Genomic DNA, 17,983 nt, shown 5'->3' on the forward strand with positions numbered 1-17,983 from the left:
ACGGCTGCCCATGGCACCCGAAACCGTGCAGCAAGCAGGGGCATCGCTGCTGTACAGGCACGCAGGCTGAGCGAGGGGAACGCGTCTGGGCTATTTACGGCTCGAATCAGCAACGCGGGTGTGATAGGGTATTGCCAATGCGGACACCGTGCTGTGCTAAGATAGCTATTGGCTATGACATTGCTCCTACAAGAAAAGATGAAAGCATAGAGGGGAAAAGAAGTGCTTCTGACTGCTACGTTCCTAGGGGAAACAAGAGACAGGCAGCTTTGACGGTGTCTTTCAGAAAACACCTGAGCTGTACTGGCAGCAGGTGGGAAGGGAAACGTAGGTACTTTTCATGAAGCAACTCTGGGGAATTTCATCTTTTGATGGAAGTGTTTCAACAACATGCAGAAGACAGGTCTTTCACTCTGCTGAAGTATGGGATGTATGTCAGTGCAAAGCCACCTTTTTAAAACCCAAGTGGGGCTGAAGGCCTGGGCCTGTCTCCCATCACAGCTCAGAGCACCCATCAGTTAAGTCAGCCCAGCCAGCAATGGCGTGCCAAAGTCTACAGCTGCGCAGAGGATGAAAGCGGTGCTGCAGAGCCAGGTACGTATCGACCGAGACGGCCCTCGCCACGGGTGTCCCCAGAAGGGCTGCTGCACTCTCAGCACAAGGGCAGTGATGGGTCTGCCACACTCAGGAGGGTTACTGGGCTTATTTTTCAACTGCAGACTGACCTTCACCTCCTGATATCATTTCAGCGTTTGCTGAGACTGGGACAGAGCCCTATCCAGCTATCTTCACCAACGCTCAGGTACCCGACCAGTGGGCGATGTGGCCGCCTGCCTGTGCATTTTCATAAATAGGGAACATTAGGAAATGCCTTCTCAGGGTCATTGACTGAATTCAGCTTTTGGGCTGAAATATAAGGCTCTCGTCATACAATCATTTCCCAGCATGGCTCTAGGAACCCTGGCAGGAAAAAAGAAATGAGAAAACACTGGGAAGGTGGCATATTAGCTACTGCTTTTTACATTAGGCCTCTGGGAATATGCCCCCCCCGGAAAGTTTGAACTGCCCTTATAAGTATGGCTGTAATATACTATATCTTAAAATCTAACACTAACCTGTGAAACTTTTTCAGGCATTGGTTAGTTGAAAAGATGTGTCTTTTTTTTAAAGCCTTATAAAATAGGCAAATAACAGGAGTTATTTGAATAGGGACAATCCATGCCAAGTCCTTACTGACGCTCAAGCCTTTTTGCTTCTATGCTGAATTATTACTGGAGGGTGAAAAAGCTCCTGTATCGTAGAGCTCCCAGACTTGCCCAAACAGCTTTGGGCCTGTTTGTGCGCTTCAGGAGTAATCTCATTCCTTCCGTCACAAGCTTTCACTAGCAAATATTTACAGCTTTGTGCTTAGGCGGAAGTCAGATAATAACACGGGCGGTGTACACCTCTGTAGACACATTAGCAAGACGGTTAAACTCCCAAGGCAGACAGTCTGATAGAGAATAGACTACTCCACCATCCCACTCTACTTTCCATTAAAGCCAGTGAAAACTTTGACTTTAAGAGGAGCTTAATGGCATCCAGGCCTTTTAGCAGCTCTCCTTTGACTACCCAAGTACAGGACTGTACTTGGCTCTGCTGGGGCATCTGAGCTAGGGAAAGTCTCCTGCAGCGATCAGAAGTAATCAGTCACCCTGCACTGCAACAAGTTTCTCATCACCAGTTCATCACACAGGAATGAAAGAGCCTCGGGACCACCTCTGGCTGGTGACTTGATCAACTAAGGTAGAGGTGGAAAGCTTTATGCCTTATGGTTGACCCCAAAGTCATCCTTTCCTGGGGTTGACATGGGGCTTTTCAGTTGTTCAAAGCATAGACCTAATAAATCCTTACAAATGCACGCTGGGGAAGAACACTTCAAAGGCAGTGCTTTGGCACAGGTTGCCCAGCTGCCTGCGTTTCGGGGATCTGGGGAAGCCCACATTGATGCTGGAGGCTAGGGAGCAGACAAAAAGACATTGGAGATGCCCAGGAGAGGTGGATTCGGAGGGAGTACTTACAGCGAGGATGGTAATGAGGATGCCCGCAGCACACAGCACCGCATCGTTGATCGTCTCCATCGTTTTCAGAGGGTACTTGATACTGTCATCATCGCAGTAAAAGCCCCGCTGGTAGGGTTGGATTGTGCTCGTTTCAATGATCAGGAAGGGCAATCCAGCTAGAAAAAAGGGGAGACAAGAACAAAACAGATCAGTGACACAGGTAAATATGAACAACCTCCAGCAGAAAAAAAAAAAAACTAACTAGAAAAACCCTTGCAAACAAGGTTCCTCAGGCTTTTCTTTTCATATTGATATCTTTCCAAAGGGAATAGCATTGAGGTTTGTTTTTCCAAGTTTCTCTTGCAGGGGAAAAAGGATCTCCTCTGTTATGGTTATTGGATGTCTGCGCTGCCTGGTTTGAGTTAAGCTTTGTGCATTGCAAATATTAACTTACAGGAACGGACATCAAAAGCAGTCCCTCTGCAAAAAGTCATGAAAACGAATACGGCACTTTTCTCTGCAGAGGACTTGACGCTTTGAGTCCAGCGGGGCTGCAGGAGCACGAGCTGGGTACCTAAACAGCAAACTATCAAGTGCCGGGCCAGCTTCTCCTACCTGAATGGCCCAGCTAAACTCACATCACATTACTTTAACACCTCTGAACCCTTTCCCTGCTCCCTCCTCTCTGTACTTACAGTGTGCGTATATATTTCGATCTTAAGGGAATTCTAATGCCGTAAGGCTACGAGCTATAAACACCAGCAGAACAACTGCTCTTGACCTATTTGCCCAAATGTGAGCTGAGCGTGCTCTCTGTCAGCCCATCCACTGTAACTACTGAAACCGCGCTAGAGTTCGTTTGGCTCCTATCGGGTTAAGACCATGTGAAATCTGTTTCAAAACACTGTGTGTTGACTTCGTGCACCAGGGACCTTCATTTCCACACCTCGGCGGGAACTTTGCACCAGCCACGGAGCAGAGGTGGCCACTGGTTAGGACACGCTATGGAGGGGACACTCCATCTTCCTCTGTTTTGGAGAAATACAGCATTGCCTCCAGCTTAGAAGAGCAGCACTGGGGTATTTTCCTGCACGATGTTCCCTTGAGCCGGGCACACGCATGCTCACTGCCTCTCTTTCCCCATCTGTCTTTGCTGCCAGGCTCATTGCCAAGAGGAGCGGTACGTCCCCACCAAAACAATCCCCCAAAACTCTCCGAAACCTATTCGCAAGTCACTACTTAGAGGAAACTCTCCCCCTACTTGTGCAATGAAACGCCGGTAAGGGGAGAACAAGCAAACCAAAGCAGCGCACGCTCTACAGCAACAGCACGCGAAGGCCTGCGCCGAGACAGAACACACAAAACACAAGTCACGTTGGCTCGAAAATACAGGGGAATCTCATTTAGGTGAGCAAATCAGAGCAGCTCACGCTCTCACTTGGCCAAAACAACAGGTCTCACACCCAGATTTTACAAAAAGCGCTAGGGAATATTGTTCGACCACTAATTTGCTTAAGCATCTGTGGTTTTGTTTACACAGCTAGAGCGCTACGAGATCAGAGTTTTTCTCTTTTACAATTACAAGTGACATGCTGCTAGGCTTTGTGAATTTGCCACGGTGTATTTTTAGTGATCAGGATCAGCAATACCTAATTAGCAAAGGTATCATCCAGGGAGTTAAAAAACTAAGTGTCATCAAAACAATATTCCCCGTCTGCATGCAAACAAGTTTTTGCATTTTATTTTGTGTAAACCATTTTGGCTCCTTTTGCTGCACTTTTAATAGGATTTTCTAATCCAGGATTACTAGTTTTGTTGTTATCCATCTGCCCCTCCACCCAGATGAGCAGAGATACCTCATGCAGACGTGAACTCTCCCCCCGGTTAGTACCTGATCTGCTGGAGATACTTCTGTAACGAATCTAGAAACGGGTTAATTATAAGCATTCAATCCCGCACTGCTCGGAGGGGCAGCTCGGTTCACAACACACACGTGAAGCCGAATAAAGGTTTCGGAGCTGCCTGCTCCACTCAGATTTTGTAAATAAAATCAGACATCTCGTGTGAATCCAGTTGATCTTCATTCCACTATTTAACCGTTTTGATACGGAGCCAGTTTGGCCCTGAAAAGTGCCTCTTATGCCAGCAATATGATATTAATAGGCCACTTAAAAAATCCTTAGCTTCCCAGTGAAAAATTGCAGTAGAAAAGCTAATGCAGCTCGGTGCGATCCAATTTCACATCCACTTGAAGCGGCAGCGTAACGGTTGAACTTGGGGAGTAGACATGCCACGGTTACGTGGCTTATTGTTATTTCTCCAGTTCCTCTTGTTAATAGCTTTCACATGACAGGTCTGTAAAACACATGTTCCCACAGACAATAAAATACATCTGAAAGCTAAAACTAGCTTTAGGAAAAAAAAAAAAAGACAATAGTGTTCCTATATATTATGTGAACCCAGGAATAATAAAGATTTGTTTTCCCTTCATTCATTGAACAGCATGGGGTAGTATTTCCGCGTTTCAATTATATGTACGATTGCCACAGCTATAATAAGAGTGCGACTGACCTATATGGTACACATTTTCTTAAAGTGCACATAGGCATCATTTAGAAAATCCAACGGTTTTGTTTTCTCTCCTACAAACTTGTGGTTTAGTGGGATATTGCCAATCGAGTCTTGACATTTTTCCAGCAAAACAGTAACCTCAGATTCCCTTTTTTTTTTTTTTTCCTCCTTCCCTCTCCCTTTTTTTTAACATGAGAAACATAAACATACTCTCCATAGCTGAACGGATATTACTTAGAAGACATAACAGGCCCCCGATTCTGAGGCCTGGGTGAGAGGCTGCTCTTCCAGCTGCAATTACCCATGTGACAGACAGCCCCGGTCCACACCGAACCGTACACCGCGCTGAAGATGGCTCTTCTTCCAAGAGATTATTTCTTGGAACATAGGTTGTCTAAGTGACTAGGTCACCACCCACATTTTTTTGGCAACGGGGCTCCAACACGGAGAAGGCTGCATTGGTGCCAAAAGGCATCCAGAGAATGGGTTTTGCAGAAGACACTCCAGAGGGAAGTCTGGAAGAACACGGAAAATTAAATGCGGAGAGAGATGCCTTTGGGATCCCTAAGCAAAACACCACGGAGATGATATTTACACTGGTATATTTGCCAGAGGCAAAGGTATCCGAAGGAAGGCTATAGCCTACAAACCCTTGGAAAGAAAGAGCAAGTAGCGTAGCTAGTTTGGCCTCATCACTTTTTGTGCCATAGTCTAACCCTCCGACATGGTCCTTTAACAGGCAATTCAGATTACGCATCCCTGGCTGCACTGATCTCTTTCAATTCTCCTTAATACTGATATTTCGGGGCTGAGATGTTACGCTGCAGCCTGTGGACCATACCCTAATGCATTAGCTTATCAGTATGCGACTGCTGTAACTAGCGAGCCCACTATCATCCCTGTTTCACAGATGGGGGAAACCAAAGCAGAGGACAACGAAGCGATCTGCCTTTCAGGAAGGTGAACGGAGCTGGCAATTGGACCTTTCCCAATTGCAACATCCGTCACCTTGCAAAGGACAGGTTTCTTCCCCCCCTATATAAAGGGGGATTTTTTGCTGTAACAACAGAACCTGGAAATCTCAACCACACGTTTTCATCTAACTGTGCTGTAGGAGATCAAACAGGGCTCCAAACCGTGATAGCAATCTCCCAGGGGCCGATCCTGTCCCATCCAAGCCCCCGGGAGTTTTGCCACCAGTCGCACACGGAGGGTGGCTCGAGCCCATGCACGGGGCAGGTGTGGGGACTAATGAATTCAGCGAGGCACCGCAGGACACCGCTGCGCTGTACATTGAAAAACGATGTTGCTTTTGTCAGGAGGAAGTCAAAGTGGCTTTCTGACCTCTAGCTGCTGGTGTCCTATGCTAAGATATTTCGGTGCGGGCGTTAAATTTATTTGTCTTTCCATTTAATAAAGCCATTCAAGTTTGGAAATCTAAGCGCCAAGGAAAAAAAAATACTCCTTTCCTTGTTTAGCACCTTTATCAACAAGCAATTAATAGGCAATAATCCCTGGGAAGGCCGGCAGCATGCAGGAAAACACTAAAAAACCCATCACCAAGCAAAACCACCACCAACAAAAATGTGAAAAACTCCAGCCTACTCTCTGAGCAGCTTGAAATATGCATAAAATCAAAAAGGCAGAAGAAAGGGCTCTGTGTTGGGTACAGTACTTTGAATCCCAGCGTCTTTGAAAAGTTAATGCTTGTGCAGATTTGAGGGGGAAGGGGAAAAAAAGGAGGGGGGGGGGAAGACGATAAACTTTCATTGGCCACCCCTTGGTAAAGCTGTGGAGGGAGCGGGAGGGGAAGAGCTGTGCCCACCGTGACCCACCCATACAGCTCTTATCTTCCCAGCCCAAACTTCACCTTCGCATCAAATTAACCACTGCCTTTTTTTTTTTTGGTATTTGGGCTTTAATTGAGGTTTTTTTCTTTTTTCTTTTTTTAAATAAATCTTTGTGAGAATCTTTCATCTTCCAGCATTGCAGGGCAGTGGGATGTTGCTGGCTATCTGAACAAAGCAATGGTAATTTCGATCCAGCACTCTGTGATGTCTTTGGCTTCCAGTGTCCAGGCCCTGGGCATGTTTTTAAGGTTTGGGTAGAACAGAGGTCTAGCTTCATAAGTGAAAAAGATTATTAAATATTTTGGCAGGGCCGAGTGGGGCATCTCATTCCTCATTCAGGGCACATTGTGTAAATATTTGGGTTCCAGCAAGTGACGGGCTTTCTATCTGAAGGAATTAGAAGCTAATCTTGGGAACATACCACCTTACTTGGTTTACAATATTTGTACATATTTCTAAATGCAGAAAAACTAGATTAGGCTAAGGTGGGCTTTTACTGGGGCTTTCTCAGCTTTTAGAGAAGAACTGCACCACTGCAGACCAGAACAAACAAATCCATCAGCCCCAGCAGCTGCTGCAAGAGTGAACAACCACGGCTGGTTGATATAGATTCATAAAATGTAAGAACAGAAAGTAGAAATCTTCCTGCGTTTCTATTATATCAGGCATATGCTGACAATCACAATAAGGCCTGATTCTGCACCCGCACCAACAGAATGGGTGGGGGAAGGAGGAGTAGGAGTTTGATCCAACAAAAATTAATCTCAAGGGACCCAATCCATGGTTCAGCAGTATGCAAAAGGAAGGATCCTGCTGCAGGCTGGAAAGGGCCATCACACAGAGATTCTCAAAGGTTTTGAAAGCATCAGTGATGTGCCTCCTTCCCAGTGATTTCCAGCGGAATCTGGTACCTGATGCCCCGACATTCACAAGAGAAAACTAGGCTAGTACCAGAAATACACAGAGCATCTTCGGCTCTGTTTTTTATTAGCTGCTCAGTCTTAATTATTCTTCATCTTGGTTCCAGCAGTCCAACAGACCGCTCTTTGCATCTGCTTGTATTTTGGAAACACTTCTAATGTCTTTGTTTTCCAAACAGATTCCCATTCAACTCTATTACAGTTCTAGTACTCTTAGCTACACAGAAATGCACAAAGATAGAAAATTCGCTAAATACACAAACAAACCCTAGACTTTACCATAGACCATGTTCCTGCTTTAGAACACCAAAGAACCTAAAAGGAAGGATCAGCATATATTGCATTTCACTGGTTTAACCCATTTGGAAAAGTCCTAGGACACAACGGGTTGATTTCCACCAAAACAAAAAGTCCTAGCTCATTTTTGACTCATTGCAGGTTTTCCCACGTAACTCACACTGACCTTTGCTCCCACCTATGTCATTCTGTCTGGTGTCCTTCCTGTCTATCAAGAGGGTGACACTTCATTCTACTTTATTATTACTGGCATTTCAGCCAGTTCATAGGGACTTTAAATCAAACCTCAGTTCTCAGGTCCACCAGCTGCTAGAGTTCAGCAGACTTCCTGATGGGAAGACAAAGATGCATTTTGAGCCAGATGATGGTATTTTCTAGGTTCTTATTAAAAAAAACAAACAAACAAACAAGCCTGGCTATACCAGAATCCTGGGCAAAAAGCACTTCTTGACTTCTCACAAGATCCTGCCAGTGCAATGGCACACAAGAAGAAAGCAAAGACCATTTATTTTCTATATGGACAACTCTATATCATCTATGACCCCAAACTGTACAGGTATTTGAGAAGAGCCTCTAGAAGGAACCTATGGCAACAGAGGGACCTCCATGGGTTAACTGATGAGTATCTCCACCTGCTGATCACAACCATCATGCAGGAAAGTGGCAATGACATACCAATCTTCTGTTAATCTGGAGCAGGATGATTGACCAAGCCATTCTGGGAGAATATGATAGAAAAGATCTTGGTCACAGACGCTTCAAACCAAATGTCAAATCATTCTCATGAACTGCAAAATTCCCTTGGATTCAGAACTCGGGCAGGAAATGCTTCTTTATATGACTGGAGCCTTAGCGTGCCAGACCCCCTTGTTCTCCTTTCCAAATGTTCCAGATTAACGGGAGCGCTGCCATTGTTTTTGCTGGGAGAAATACTGCTCCTTTAGAAAGTACCTGTTACCTATTTCCAGAGGTAAACAATACATACAAAGAAAGAAAGATGAGAAGGGAATTCTAAGAAGTATGTTAAGTTGTTCCTCCTGGGAGTTTGGCATGAACTGATGTGTTAAGAGAGCCTTATATTAAAGCCTGCATATATTTTTAACACCCCAAAAATGCATTAACAAGAACAAGAGGGCTTATCCAAGCCACAATATCTGGATGCATATGACATTCTGCATTTGTAAGGTAAAGCAAATTTAAGTCAGACTGGCCAACCAGCAAAAGTTGGACAAGGTGACAATAAAAGACATTATAAACAGGAACCCAGAGCAAGCTGCAGTCAAACGTCATGGAAGCAAAGACGTTATTTCAGATTGTCTAGAGCAAGGAATAAAATGCGGTATGTAGTAAATCCCCCAGTGTGGCAGGTTCTTTGGAGGCACCTCTATAAATCCAAGCATTTTGGAAGATCTCAGCAGATATGACAAGTCTGATCCAGGATGACCCAGTGTGAATAGAGGCCAGGGGGCGGAGGGAAATTTAAATGGGACTGTGAACTCTGCAATACTCAGGGTAAACGTATCATGTGAAAGATATATGGTGGCGACTGTTATGTTTTCAATTACAAACGAAGCGAACACTGTTCGCTCTACCGGTCGCTGGGGTTTTGGAACGAGCTTTGCCTCATCACAACTTCCTCACGTTTGCCATGAATTGCCTTACCACGGCTTTCCCTGCAAAGCTAGGACTGAAGCCATGGGCCAACTCCAGCCCTCCAGCAAAGCTCGCGCTGCGGGAAAGGGGCGAGGGAAGAACGGCACAAAGAGGAAGCGCCTCCCAAAAAGCTTTGTTTGGGGGAAATCTGGGACCTTTCCCTCACTCCAAATATGAGCAAGTCTGTTGTAGCTGACCTGCTCCGCTCCATCACCCCTATTTGAGAGGAAGCTTTTGTGGGCTGTGGGTCTTGCTTTATCACATAAAATAGTGAGCAGAGACTCCTCATCCCTGCTCTCTGCTCCCAGACACCATCAGGGTGTAGCTCTGGCTACTTTTCTTTGAACCCCCTTCATGAAGCCCCCTAACGAAAGCTCAAAACCGAGCTGGTGGAAATATAAAAACACAGCACATCTCAGCGATGCAGTTGACAAAACTATATGTTTTAAAACAATAATGCAGAAGCAAAGCAGAAGCTTTTGAAGTGAAAATAAAGCCAGCTCACCTGGTCAACATCAGGCCCTTTAAAAGAAACAAACAAAAATTCATCTGCTAAGCTTCCAAAGCTGCTTCTCCCCCTCCATCGAGTGGCCCGGCCTGGCATTTCAGCTGTAATTAAGCATGTTTTTTGGAGCAAGTGGCCCTTTCCAGGAGAAGGCAGACCCCACGTCTGCAGCACTAAAGACTGCCGCAAGTAGCTTTCTGACCCAGTTCTGTCAATGTCCCTATTGTAAATGCAAAAACCTTCCTCAGATTTGAAGCAGCAGCCACCTGCACAAATAACAGAGGGTTATAACTCTGTAACTGAATACAAGCACTGAAAGCTTAAAAAGTTTGTAGTCCAAAACACGCTTTCGACCTCTTCCTTAAAAGTTCACTAATCACTTTTAATTCATAATTTATTTCCTCTTAATATACTTGCCTTATATAATACCTTTTTTTTTTTTCCTTCCCCCTCTCTCCTCTCTTTCTTTTTCTGGAAGTTCCCCAGGAGAAAATGGTATTACACAACTCCCTTGATTAACTGGAAATGAAACTTTTCCCCCTTGGTAGTCGAGATTGGGTATCGTTTCCAAGTTGTAATGCACAGTGCACAGTGCTGAAAGAAAGTCAAGAAAACATACGTGTACGTGGAACCGATCCAAAGGCCATTCAAGTCAACCGCAGGTTGACCTCAGCGGACTCTAGAGCCCGGCATGGCATTACCTATATGCCAGTATAGTTTAAAAGGTGGTGAGATTACCTCCTTACTCCCTCCTGCTTATTTTGACTGCTGAGAGTGGCACCCTAATGGATAGGAACACATGATGTAACTGAGATTGCACTGGTGCTCCTGGTGTCATTTAGGAAAAAAGAAAAACTCACTTTTCATTAAAACAGCTTCATATTATGGGGAAACCACACTCAAGGAAATAATTTAACCAAGGCAGGTACTCAGGTCCATCCTTGAGCCTTACAGTCCTCAGCGGGAGCTTTCTTGAGTTGGGACCCACAAGCCACCCAAAAACTCTTCAGCTACACACGGAAACGGCAGCGCGACCTCCCTCTCAGCTGCTTAAGCGAAGACTGAAATTTAAACCTCTGCAAATCACGCGTGGCTCCGCTCAGCCTCCTGCTTTGCAGGGGAACCCAGTGGCACTAGGATGCCCAGATTCGCCCCATGGCACACTGGTCAAGGCTGCGATAGGCGGCTGCACCCAGAATTTGCACGGTTTCAACTACTTTGGTGAAAATTTGCTGGAATACCTTGATGGAAAGCCGTCACCTGCAGCAAAAGAGATGTCCAAAGCAGCCGACCCCCCCCTCCCAGCCGCCAATCCGTCAGACCACACAAGGATGCGCAGCCCGCTTGGGCTTTGCAGCCAGGCAGGTGACTCGCCGCTTCATATACGTTTCCTTCTGGCATGGTGGAAATCAGGCCGAATCCTAATGGAGCTGGCAGCCGCCAGCCTGCTGCTCCCTTGGGCTCAAGGGACACAGTGCAGACAGTGTTCTCTTAAAAATAAAAATGGATAACTCCCAACTTCCCTTTTTAGACCCTGCGCAACAATGCCATGCCCCGCTGTCAAGAAACGTGTGAATAAATTGGGGGAAAAAAGGTTAAAAGAGCCCAAGGGAATAGCAGTCCCTTTTTTCTTTATTGCGGTAAATTTTGACAAAGCCTCTACTGTTCTCTTCACTTTTTCTTTTTCTTTTTCTTTTTTTTTTTTGGAAGGGCTTTGTGCCAAGTTGCATTATTCCTCCTCACCATGGTATTGCCATGAAATCTGCCCGGTATGTTTGCCTGAAAAATCGTAGGTTTTCATGGAAACTGTTTTTCCCTCAACAACAACTCCCTGTGTGACAAGAGACCTGAAAAGAGGAGGAGAAGTGCTCCAGCTGAAACCTAACCACGGGAACAAAGCCCTGCTCAAACGCCGCCGCGCCGACAGAAAAGCACCACGAGCACCCGAAGCGAGCGCCGCACAACGCAGCTCCCCGCGCTCATTAAAACTCCCGTTCCTGCCTCACGTGGGAAAAGTGGAAAGGCTTTCCACTGCCTACTTCCCAACGCCATCCCAGATACATGGACCATGCTGCTACTGACTTTGCACAGACCTCTATTTTAAGCACTTTTATGTTTCTGATAAGGCTTTTTTTTTTTTTTTAATGCTGGTGGTGTATTTGCTTTTAATGATTCTTAAATGAAAATAGCTTCTCTCCTGGAAGACCCTCATGGCAACCAAAGTATCTCAGGCTCCCGTCACCCAGGCAAGGTCTCAGGAACTTGCAGGGGGTGTCTTCTACTTCCAGCCTGTTTGCAGCTTCGCTTAGAAAGCTGCCTCTGGATGCTCTAGTTCTCAGGTTGGAGTTTGGAGGACTTGGTTATTCAACAAACCAGCCCTTTTTAAATCCTGTCAAAGGAATGATTTGATGCCTTTCAGGGCTTACTATACAAAACGCTGAAAGACCAGCCAACTTCAAAAGCCTCAGAAGCCGAGCTGGAGTTTGGCAGGAGTTCATTAGCTGCCTGTGTCCTCCTGCGAGGGACTTGTAATGACATGCAGACCCCATGCCAAATCCTAATCTATCGAGGGGCACCAATTAACATGCTGCTGGATGATTCACAGGTAGCTAGAGTCAAGATTTATACAACCTAGCTGCCACCCATCGCATTCATCCTTTTAAGCCAGCTTTTTTCTCTTCTCCAGTTAGCGTATAAACGTTCTGGCAGGAAAACCATTATTGTCCAGCCCCAAGTTTTCTGCAAACAGGCCACGCACGGGTGGGATTGGTCATGCCATTTTTCCTGGCGCAGCATCCATAGAGATGCACGAGGTGCGTTGCCTGAACAAGGACCAAAGGATCAGGCCCTAACGCTACCCCCAGCCATCTCGCAGCTCCCCTCTCGTGGGCATGCCGTGCTCGCGCTGAGTCTTCAGTACTGTTTATATTCCTGGAGGTGAACGTGTCCCTGGGAACAGGGCTGCCAGGCCACTTTCTTTATGCCCTACTGGGAAGTTCAGTGCAGAGCACCAGAGCCTCCAGCACAGCCTCCTTCCTTCCCTCTATGCCTCCTCACTCGCATCCCGGCCGCACAGCCAGAGCTCGGCCTCCCCAGCAGGGAACCTAAGGGGTTTTTGCTCACAATCCCAAGGATCAGCCCAGTCTTTTTCTCCTAACCCAAATCATCGCTGCCTTCAACCCCCAGCACTCAAGGCTGCCCCCTAACTCGCACCATGCACGGAGAGAGCTGCTCGGTGGCTAAAGGGGGATTAGCAAATGGTTGCGAAACGAGGATGGCTCTCCCGCACTGCAAGACGTCCAGACTCGCTACTGCTTCACAGAGCAAGACACCCGTTTTAAAAATTGGCCCGTTTGGATTGTTGGCACTGAACGGCCCATCACTTCCCTTTTGCTTCCCCTAACCCCGCTGAGGGCTTCCACCTTCAATCACCTTTTAATGTATTTTCTCTGTGTAAAAGGCATACTCCTCTGCTGCAAGGAAAAAAAAAAAACCCAAACTCTACAATTAAGCTACGGTTTACACTCCATGCTTGCCAGTCCTGCTGCTTTTGCCCCTCTGAACATCACGGGTAGTGAAGGGGTGCCAGCAGGAGCTTTAACAGCACCTGGCAACACAGCAGCTGAGGAACCAGGTATCTGTAAGCGATAATTTATTTTGGGGGGAGGAGTGTGTACATAGCTGCAGCTACTGCAGAGACAAGTATACTACTTATTGGATCCTCAGACCAAAAAGCCCTTCTGTCGCTTCAGATACGAGACCCTTCAGAGCCAGCTGGCTCCTGGCGCAATCCTTGGCAATCCAAACGGCAGGAAGTCGAGCACAATGGTACGGAAGTGAACGTTTTATTCTCCTGCATTTTAATTCTTGTCTTGTGGTTGCTCCTCAAACAGCAAGACAGCGACCAATTTCTCAGCTAGATGCCACCAGCCTACTGCAACATCTCTTGTTACTGCCTTTGAGCAGGTGTCTCTCCTCAAAGCCTACCAGCTTTGAAGGGCAGGTTTCCAACCCACGGGCTTGCCACCACCGCTGGATTTCCCACAGAGAGCTCGAGCTCGAGCCCTCGCCTCCCCCTTCCCCACGACACTCCCCTGGTTTGCAGTATCTCGGTGGCCTCCTTCACCAGCCACGTGCAGAGGCACTGCGAGACGCGGCACACATGAGCAGGGCAGTGAGCTCTCCCGTCTGTGAGCTCCCAGCCACGAACACAGCCTGCTGAGAGGCCATGCTGTCGCCGTCCTCACGAGCTCCCCTTCCCGCTCCCACCCACACCGACCTCTGGGACCCAAAAAATCGGTTTCGCATCTGACCTCGGTCTCCTTCTCCCTAGCTCAGAGGCAGCCTCTTCCGGATGCCTTTAGTGGGAATCTATAGGAAGGCTGGAAACGAGAGAATGGAAAAACGATAACGTATATCTAACAACTGATTAGCGTTGCTATGGTCAAGCCCTTGGACTCCCCATGGGCCTGATAGTGCCAGCTGCCGCTCAGCGGAGGCACAGCCCTTAGTCCTGCAGGTCTCATATGAAACACTCAAGGGAAACGGACTGTCAGAGGCTCCAAACGCAAGCCAGCACAGCAACGTGTCCCACCACCCCAAACGCAAGCTGGCACTGGCAACGTGTCCCACCACCTCACTCCCCTGGAACTTCCCAAGGCAGAGGTAAGCGTGAGGACACTGCAAACGGTGCAAGAAGTGGTTGATAGTAATTCCAGGTCAGATACACAGGTCCCATTGCCAATATGAGCCTGGATGACTGAGTTCTGGCTCTCCTGAGCACACAGAAACATTTCCTTCTGTCTTCAAACCCACAAAAGAGCCAATCCTGCTCTTTTGTACCTTCTCCAAAGAGGAGTAAAGTCAAGGAAAAGTTTCCATTGGTTTCACCGGGTGCCGCACTAAACCCATAGCAAGTTATCAACACTGTAGCTGGGAGCTCCAAGATATGTGCTCTGAACTCCAAGGCAGGTTAGCCAAGTGCAGGATTTTTCAGCATATGCTCAAAGTCAATTTTTCCTATGTGCTGCTGAAGAAGCAAACCTCATTGGAGAAGAAATGAAAGGAAATAGGAATAACAGCTTGTTTCTGCATTCCTAAGTATCTAGAAATTCCATTAATCTTTATTTTAGATTTACTGGAAGTTTGATGCCCCTGGGCAGAAATGAAACTGAGCATATGGGGAGTGAGGAGGGAATTTTCAGAAATGGTCAGCCCTGATGAACATCACTCCCAAAGGAGCCAGCCAGAGGACAACTATGGACTCAAAAAAAAAAATCACGGTTTGGGATGCATTATGGATAGATGCAAAACACCCAGGGATCTTCATTAGCAGCAATTTGGTAAGATTTTTGCTCTTCTTCCTTTAGCTTTCTCCTGCAGCTTTTTCTCCAGCCACAGTTTATCTGTTTTCTGACAGTTTTTAAGAATGCAGATGCCCATGTCTCCCACCCTCGCTTCCAAACACCTCAATTCTCATATGTTTGCATTTTCACTCTCTGCAGGGCAGTTTCCCCATTTCACTTTCTGCTCCTGGGCCATTGCAAAACGACTTTAACCCTGCCGGAACAGCTAATGCCAAAAGGGCTGCTGATGTCAGCAGACTACTCGTACAACCCAATGCCTGCAATTCTTTATCCTTCTAATAAACCTTTCAATACATTTGACAGGATACAGGTCTTGTCCAGTCATGAAAGCTTTCTTGCTTATCATGAGAATTTTTAATAAACTAGATGGAAAAACACAGCTTGACATTTTATTGCTTCCTTGTGCTTTACTTTTAGATGTTTCGGTTTTCTCCAATTTGTACTCTCGCTAATCCGTTTAACCGGCACTGGTTGAAAGCCTCAAGTCTTTTATGCCAATGAGCTTCTCCTGGAAAATTTAGGGGAAGGCCAGAGAAAGGAGGAGTGTGGGGGTGGGAAGGGGAGCTACTCAGCAAGGATGGAAGAAGATACCAAAATATGAAGCTCTCGCGCTCACTTGCAGGTTTTGGGACATGGTTTTGTCCTGGCCACAATTACAAAACAACAAACAATGTCTGTAGGGAAGGGTCATAAGAAGTTCAGCTTTCATCTATTAAAACCATCTGGTGCCTATTAAAAAAAAAAGAAAGAAAGAAAAAGAAAAAGAAAAACCAACCACCGGTTTGTTGAGATGGTTGGTAGCACCTCCTCCCTGTTATATTACTTACTGGCATTTCTGGAGAGGGCGGTGGCACTCAGAGGTGCCACCGTGAGGGATGGAGGCTGCCTTGTGCACACCAGGAAACTCTCCCTGCCCCAACAACAGCGGGAACACGGTGCACGGGGACCCCACTGCTCATCCCTCCTGCTACGGAGGAGGTGTGCTGGCATCCCTTTCCTTTTTCTACCACTCTCTCCCTTTGAGCCGGATACTTATTTACATGGTGCCCGTGCCCCCAGCATCCTTCGGCTCTCCGCCTGCCTTACTACCCTCAGGGAGCCTGAGAGCGAGCGGTGATTTCGGAAGAGAAACGGCCCTCCTCACCCTCCTGCTGGTGACCCCAGCAAGGGGTTTGTCACAAGGGGCCTCCCTCCATGAGCCATGATGCCTCCAGGGAGGCATCTGCAAGCCTGCCGGGCAGGTGGCACAGGGGGAAGGGAAGCTGTTAAAATATATATGTATGTATATATACTATTAATAAAAGGAAAAACAATAAATTAAAAGAGAAAAAAGCCAAAATCCTCCCCTCTGTTTCCAACAGAAGTGCAAGGGGGGGGGGGGGGGAAAAGTCAAAAAAAGTGAGAGATGAGCGCTCGGAGCCCGTTCCCCAGCCCGTAACACAAGTCTGCGCTGCACGGGGAAACCTTACACTGCTCCGCATCCATCTCGCGTAGCCCGGCTCCTCTCTCGGGCTCCCGGATGCCGCCCCGAGCCCCAACTGCTCTTGAGAGGAGCCAAAGCCTCAGCCTCTGCTGAAAAGCCTCTTTGTTTGGGTTGCCCTTCCAAAGCGCCGTATCCCAGGATTGAACTCCCTCCCACCCCTCCGCAGCGCTTTTTCATGTTCGGATGCCTTGGCAGCGGGGAGGTTCGCCAGCAGGTTTGTGGTCCTCTAATAGCTTTCGAAACCTCAGTGCTGGGGCACGTTTTGCTCACAACTTTTTTTCCCCCCCCTGTTACCAGAGAGGGAAAGAAGAGAGAGGTGAAAAAAAGAAAGTATTGCAGAATTACTTCAAACGATCCTTTAATTGTGACCAGAGGAGCTAAGCACTCCTTAATTAAACAACAGCTTTAATCAGCCTTCAAGAGTCTACATTAAGAGACAGCAGTGAAAGGGAGAGACACTTTTTTTCCCCCCGTCTCCCAAACTGGGATAATTGAAAGAAATTTAGACAAGGCATCACTTCTCCTTGGAGAAACCCAGGCACGGGGCCCGGTCCGTTCACACGCCACAAGGAGCAACGGGAGGGGGGGCTGAGGCAGGAGGCCGGGGGTTCGAGCCCCACTCCTGCCATAAGCAACCTCCAGGCAGGAGGAAAACAAACCCTCTTCTCTGAAACCAGCCTAGCCCGTGAAGTGATTTCACTGTAAACGTTTAAAAAGCCAACAGCAGCTTGGGGGAAAAAAAAAAAAAAAAACAAACCAACCTCAGCATCGCATCTCTCCCCGAGAAAGCAAGATACCGCTGAGCATTTGAGCAGGTGGATTTTCAGACTGGGGAGCCAATCCTGCACTCTTAGAGGCGATATCCAGTTCTGCAGGTTGACCTCAATGAGAGCAAAGTCCATATTCACAATCCTGTGGTGTGTCCCACGGTCAGACTCTACCCTACTGCTCTACTGACCATTTTAAAAATGCTGTACCCATAGCCCCTGCAGTAGCTTTTACAGCTCCGGGCACTGGAAAGCTTTTCTGTAGCCCTGCATGCAGCGATTTTATCAAAACAGGCTTTCTCTAAAACACACTCTGACTTTCCTGTGGTTTTTCATTTGACAGAGGTTCATGCCAGCTCAGTCAGGAACATACCCACCACAAAACTTCTCCTTTAAGGAAAAAAAAAAAAAACCCTCATAGCCCAACGCTTTAGAAACGCTTCCACATGCTAATCGCCCTACTATTCAGCTTCAGACTGAATAGGACTCCAACCATGACAAAGAAATACGCTGAACCTATCCCACATTT

General features: G+C 47.0%; 1 protein-coding gene across 1 annotated transcript in view; it reads right to left on the bottom strand.

Moving 5' to 3' along the window:
- Positions 1-17,983, bottom strand: part of PLPP3 (phospholipid phosphatase 3) — a 48,559-nt gene that overhangs the window by 20,459 nt on the left and 10,117 nt on the right. The window contains exon 2 of the mRNA XM_068953241.1: positions 2,061-2,218. Coding sequence (XP_068809342.1) covers positions 2,061-2,218 — 158 coding nt within the window. The remainder of the gene's footprint in view (positions 1-2,060; positions 2,219-17,983) is intronic.

This window comes from Struthio camelus, chromosome 8, assembly GCF_040807025.1.
Source record: "Struthio camelus isolate bStrCam1 chromosome 8, bStrCam1.hap1, whole genome shotgun sequence".
Taxonomy (NCBI): domain Eukaryota; kingdom Metazoa; phylum Chordata; class Aves; order Struthioniformes; family Struthionidae; genus Struthio; species Struthio camelus.